Source organism: Benincasa hispida, chromosome 9, assembly GCF_027475165.1.
Source record: "Benincasa hispida cultivar pf3 chromosome 9, pf3_genome.v1.1, whole genome shotgun sequence".
NCBI lineage: Eukaryota > Viridiplantae > Streptophyta > Magnoliopsida > Cucurbitales > Cucurbitaceae > Benincasa > Benincasa hispida.
Window position 1 is genome coordinate 29,787,129 of NC_143486.1, and position 6,208 is coordinate 29,793,336.

Here is a 6,208-nt window from a genome sequence, read left to right on the forward strand (position 1 = left end):
TATGTACTACTTTTAGTTGCCTATGTAGTTCCAATTCAGTACATAGATCATCACAAGTTAATATGGTGTATTGTTATATAGTTGAGAGCAAAAAACAATGACAATATTGAATGATTAAAAACATGTTTTGAAATAATTTTGAACATGTTAAATATTTTTAACAATTTTAAAGTCACTTCTAAATATGCTTTTAAAAAAATTTGAGAACTTTTAAAACCACTTGAAAATAATTACAAGAAGTGTTTTTAAAATTCTTAATTTGTTAGAGTGGATATTTAAAAGGGCTTTAAACTGTTTATAAAACCAATACTCCACTCAAATGTCACCACAACTTTGACATTAACTTCTACTTCTTCTAAGATTGAGTAAAATAAATAAATAGATAAATAAGATATTTCACCGATTAGGACATGTTTGGAACTACATTTAACAATGGCAAAAAGTTAAGGGCTAAAACTAAAAGCATCGCATATCCCAAACGTCCCCTTCGTTGTAACAAAATACAATAATATTCCTCTCTATTATATCTAATAGTTACCATGGTTCTCATCACTTCAATGATCTTCTACACTAATTTGCTATCTTGTAATTGCAGTCTTTTTTTAAGCAGAAACATAACTTTTTATTGATAAAATGAAAAGAGTCTAATGCTCAAAGTATATAGAAGCATAGAGTAAAGACAATGAATTCTAGACTCAGGATCAAGAGATGCACCTAAATATCTCAACTAGGTTGATACACCTAAAGCACCCTCATCATATCTCTATATGAAACAGATCCACTTAATATAATAAACAGTACATGATTATATAGAAAAACAAAAGCATTCCAAATAAGGTATATATATCTTGAATAGAGTAACTGGCAAAAGACTTCGAACGGGAGCTCCACGAAGAAGCTAGTAGATGGGTAGTTCCAAGACGATCAAAAGTTGATGCATATTTTCTCTATATGACTTTCCGAAAACCCAAGAAAAACTTACTTGTACATGAACTCTCAAACGGTAGTGCTGCGCGACTTCTTCATTTTCTAGACACAAAGGGCACATGGAGGGAGATAAACAATGATCCCAGAGTTGGTAATGTAGAGTGGCTCAACAGTTTAGAGTCCCAAAAAAACAGAAACCATATCAACAAGATGTTCCCTACTGACTCCAAGTTTAAGTGTGCAAAGGAACCTAATTTATTCCAAATCTTTGAAATGCTGAATCCAAGGGCTTCTCAAATCAACCCAAGCTTGCCGGAAATGTGCCAATGGTGATGATCTGAGCCGAGAACACTTTAACAACCCAACACCAAAATGAATCTTACTCTTTGATGAATCTCCACTTCCATTTAAACAGAAGTATTACAATGTTTCTATTTTTTAGATTGTTGCCTTTTGACCTTCCCACAAAAAACGCACTAAAACCGGATGTTAAATTTATAAGAATGACTTCAGGGCTGACTTCTTTAATTTATCATTAAGGCCCCTAGTGTTCCATGATAGGATCTTCAAAATTAAGCCACCTCCTGAGGAGATGGAGATGCCATGTCCTGCAATTGAAAACCCCAAGCCGCAACTAACGATGTAAACTTGGATGGAATTTGAGAAAGGGATAGAAGTGATACACTTACTGGAAACCACAAGCCGCAACTAACGATGTAAATTTGGATGGAATTTGAGAAGGGGATAGAAGTGATACACTTACTGGGCCTTGTTGTTGCATAAAAAGCGTTCTGTATGCTTCCCCCAAATCATCTGTATTAATTTCTTCTTCAATCATAATGTTTTCTCTGTCGAAAGTTTCACTACTGACACTAACATCGGACTCATCTTCCGATTCCCGATCCCAATGCTTCTTGTAACCTTGAGAAAATGTACCTTGAACGAAGGAATTTTCGAACCTGGAATAGTGAACTTAAGCTATGGATGAGTGTCTTGACTTTGGATTCTTAACTTGATGAGGAATGAGGGCTCGAACAAAGTTGTCCTCTAAAAAATCTGGGTCTGATGAATGATGTACCAGAGCATTAGCTGAATGTTTAAACCTTTGAGATCTGAGCTTTGGTGTCAAGCTCGGAGGAAAAGTATTTTCCACCACCTCAACTGTGTCCTCAAGGTACAAATGGTCTGACTCTTCCTCTACAACCTGTGGCGAGGGATATTCCGATTCTTTCTCAACACCAGAAACAAAGTGAAACTGAAAGGACGGGTCTTCTACATTCAAAACGATCGCCTTAAAGATGTCCTTTATCCAGCTGTAAATGCTATCTTAAAGATGTTCAGAAGTTCTATCGGCTCAATTGATTGGTCATTGGCACTGGATCTTGTCCTTTATCCAGCTGTAAATGCTGTCTTAAAGATGTTGGAACCGTTTCAACTTCCTCCTAGGATAGTTGTCTTGTAACTGAATTTGAATGCAATGAATCCCAAACTGCAAAGTTAATTACATAAACAATCAATCACAGTTCAGTCAACTAAATTAAACAAACAATGAAGAATATAAACACAAATTCAATGACTAAGAGAACACACTAATCTGCTCCATGTTGGTTTATTTGCTCTTGATGAATTTGATCCCCCTGAAACTCCAATAATGCATGTCAGAAAATCACAGCAAAAGGATATATAAAGGCAAACAATCTACAAGAATAAAAATTAAAACAGAGAGGGAAAAGAAGTGGAAACCTATCCAGTCCATGAAACGATGTGTCATTCCTTCTTGAAACTGATTAGAAATTTCCAAGTCATATACCTCCTAATAAGTCTATCAATAGATGTCTTATTATCAGCGTTGCCGCTTTTGGATAGGAAACTTTCGAAGCAAGTCTAGACATTCTTGATATTTTTCATCTTTGCAAACCATGTCTACGACTATGGTGCAAATGCCAGCTTCTGGCAACACATCCTTCTGAACCATCTGTTGAACCACCTCATCTGATTTATTACTCTCGCAGAAACCACACAAAAGGGTACTATACGTAATTATGTTGGGAGTACAACCGTTTTCTTTCATCTTCTGAAATAAAATATTTGCTTTATCTACTTGTCCCCCTTTACAAAACCCATGGATCATAATGGAATAAGTCACAACATCTGGTTGAAGACCTTCCTGGGATAGTTTTTCGAATTGCTCCCAAGCAGTTTCAAGTTTCCCCGCTTTGCATAGGCCATCAATTAGACAACTAAAACTTTCAATGTCCAATTTCAAGTTGTATGATTTTAACTCATTAAAAAATTCTATCGCTTCAAATAAACAGCCATTCTTACACAAACCATCTAAGAAAATACCATATATATATGAACCTTCGGGAATACCGTAAGCTTTAATGACACCAAATAGTTTCTTTGCATCACCAACCTTACCTGCCAGAAAAAGCCCTGTTAACAAGGCACCATATGTTTTCACATCTGGCCTCTTTCCCACTTGAAGCATTCCATTATAAAGTTTCATTGCTTCTTCCACCTTCAAGGATTTACAATACCCATTGATTAACACAGTGTAGCTAATCACATCAGGTTCACATCCCTTGCTTGGCATACTAACGAATAGCTCATTGGCACCATTTAGGTCACCAACCAAACAAAACCCCTCAATCAGTGAATTATAAGTAAACAAATCAGGAAGGGTACCTCTGTGAGTCATAATCTCTAGCAATTCCTTAGCCTTGATAACCTTTCCTGCCTTGCAAAACATATCAATCAACACATTGAATGTGACCACGTTTGGTTGAACACCTTGATCCACCATCTCATTTAACAAACGTTTAGCCTCCTTCCAGTTTCCACTACAACAAAAACTATGAATCAAGGAGTTATAAGGAAAAACATTGGGAACCATTCCCTGAGCTTTCATTTTGTCAAGAAGTTCTTTTGCCTCATCTTCCCGTCCATCCTTACAAAGTCCATCTATAATTATATGATAGCAAATAACATTAGGCTTACAATTAATCCCATATTGACCAGTGTCATTGAGCATTTCTTGATGCAACTTAAGTGCAATGTTAACATTCCCCGTTCGACAGAGCTCCTTGATTAAAGTCCCATAAGTAACCACATCAGGCATACAACCTAACTTTTGCATTCTCATAAACAGTCGTGTCGCTTCATTAATCCTAAGCTCCATACACAAGCCCTTAATCAAGGTCGTGTAAGTCATTTTATTAGGAACATAACCACACCTGAAAATCCTCGCCATGGCTGCAAGACCTTCGCTAACCCGATTCACATTACAAAGGCAATTCATCAAAATATTGAGCGTGAAGAAGTTAGGGAAAAATCCAGCAAGGTGCATTTTATAATACAGCTGAAAAACCTGAGAGTAGTGCTTAATCTTAGCAAGTCCACCAAGTAAAAGATTGAATGAAGACATGGGAGGAGTAGGACTGGAGTGCATCATTAGGTCAAAGAAATGTAATGCTTCAGTTGGGGTAATCTTACCTGTTCTGCAGTTCTGTAGGAAGGTGTGAAGCCGGCGTTGAAACAAAAGCCCTGTATTGAAGTTTTGCGGCGAAATTTCCGGTGATGCGAGGGGTTGGGGTGGGCATTTAGGATGATTTGATGATGGAATTGTTGGAGAGCGAGTAAATAGAGAAGAGGAGAGCTTACCTTTGGAAGAAACTGAAACAATGGAAGAAGCGGAAGCCACACTCTTCGAAGCCATGTTTTGATTTGAATTGGGGTTTTTGGAAGAAATTGGCAGTGTCTTCCCAACCATCTCCAAATTTTGCTTGCCCCAAAAGTATTTTAAAACTTTTCATTTTTTTTATTATTTTTTTAAAAAAAATAAATAAATAGTGGCATCGATGGAATTTTCCAAATATGATGTGCCCCGTGATCTTTGAGGGTTGGATCACCCCTATCTCCTTCCATGAATTTTGAGAAATAGGTGCATTAGCGCCTAATGTTTCGAGTTTTCAACACTCGACATACTGTCCGACTTGTCCCATTCGTTAGTCACTTTTGATTGCCTTTAATCCGCATTTAATCTTCCCAATGCTTCACCTACACTCACATGCACATTAATCCCTCCAACTTTTTAAACCCCCACATTAAGCTTCCCAAATCACATTTTCTTCTGCCTTCCGTTGCTCTTTGCCGGTCTTCTTCTCCTTCCAAAACTTCTCAAAAGTTTGTTCTATGCTCGTCTCTCTTTTATTTTGAAAACTTATAAAAAATCACTTTCCCTTTCTAGTTCTTTGTCTCTTAGATCATTTTTTTCCCTTTTTCTTCTTCCAAAATTGTTACTAAATCTTCTTATTCCCCACATTTGTCCATCAATTTGTGAGGTTTGTACATTTACTATACAAAATTTCAATTTTTTTAATATAATTGTAAATTTTGTTCCTATTCTCGTACTATTATAGTTTTTTTTATAGTTTTTGTTGCTGTTTGGGAAACAAATAACCAAAAAGAGGTAACGTTCACTCAACAAAATTCTTAGTTTTTAAAAAAAAAAATTAAAAATAAGTTATAGATCCATATTCTCATTTTTTTTTTTTTTTTGTAGTTTTTGTTGCCAGATAACAAATAATAAAGAAAAGAGGGACCACTATCACTTTGAGAAAAAAAGTAAAATCGCTATTAAATTTGTGAGTTTACTTTTTATTTATTACTAGTTTTTTTATATTTATATTATTCTAGATCTACTATCTTAATTCCTTATATATTGATGTTAGTAGATATATCATGTTAATTTTTTAGTAGTTGTTGAATTCAAGAATATTTACATATTGATGTTAGTAGTTTTTTCTCTATATATTTTACTAATCTTATTTATATTATGTTAGATCTACCTAGACCTTATATATTTTGGGCATTTGGTCCTTATATATAAGCTTTCAATAAATGTCGGCTGGTAATTTAGATAGATGAAACCCACTTGTATGGCAAATATCGAGGAAAGTTACTGACTGCTATATCAGTTGATTCAAACGGGCATTTTCTTCCACTTGCATTCGTCGTTACAGATGAGGAGTTTGCAGACTCATGGGGATGCTTCCTGAAACACTTGAGAGAAATTGTAACACCTGAAGAGGTGTGTTTAATTTCAGATCGACATGTTGGTATCATCGCAGCAATGAACAATCCAGCAAATGGTTGGACGGGACCAAAATGTCATCATCATTTCTGCTTACGACATATCATCAACAACTTCAATTAAAAAAAAAATACAAATTTAACACTATAAAAAAAATTATGTTTATCGTGCTGGGTGTCAATTTCA

The 6,208-nt window shown here is 35.5% G+C and overlaps 1 protein-coding gene across 3 annotated transcripts; it reads right to left on the reverse strand.

The window, feature by feature from the left end:
* Positions 1-597: 597 nt before the first annotated feature.
* Positions 598-4,714, reverse strand: LOC120084654 (uncharacterized). Of its 3 annotated transcripts, XR_016532149.1 has the most exons (4): positions 2,671-4,714; positions 2,518-2,564; positions 1,691-2,416; positions 598-1,535 (listed from the first exon to the last, which is right to left on the reverse strand). XR_016532149.1 is itself a non-coding variant. In XM_090317888.1 (2 exons), exons 1-2 carry the CDS (start codon positions 4,697-4,699, stop codon positions 3,070-3,072), a joined length of 1,428 nt encoding a protein of 475 aa, XP_090174014.1. In that variant the 5' UTR covers positions 4,700-4,714; the 3' UTR covers positions 3,064-3,069. The 3 variants fall into 3 exon arrangements, 1 of the variants encoding a protein (XP_090174014.1); XR_016532148.1 differs by having other exon boundaries at positions 598-2,416; XM_090317888.1 differs by lacking the exons at positions 598-1,535; positions 1,691-2,416; positions 2,518-2,564 and having other exon boundaries at positions 3,064-3,141; positions 3,344-4,714.
* Between the last annotated feature and the right edge of the window lie 1,494 nt (positions 4,715-6,208).

What these genes read in the sequence shown, in the direction of transcription:
- LOC120084654 (XM_090317888.1), bottom strand. Translation starts at nt 4,699, where the DNA reads ATGGTTGGGAAGACACTGCCAATTTCTTCCAAAAACCCCAATTCAAAT. An exon ending in GGCTTTTTCTGGCAGGTAAG is followed by an intron (nt 3,142 to 3,343) that starts GTTGGTGATGCA and finishes GCCTATGCAAAG; the next exon opens with CGGGGAAACTTGAAACTGCT.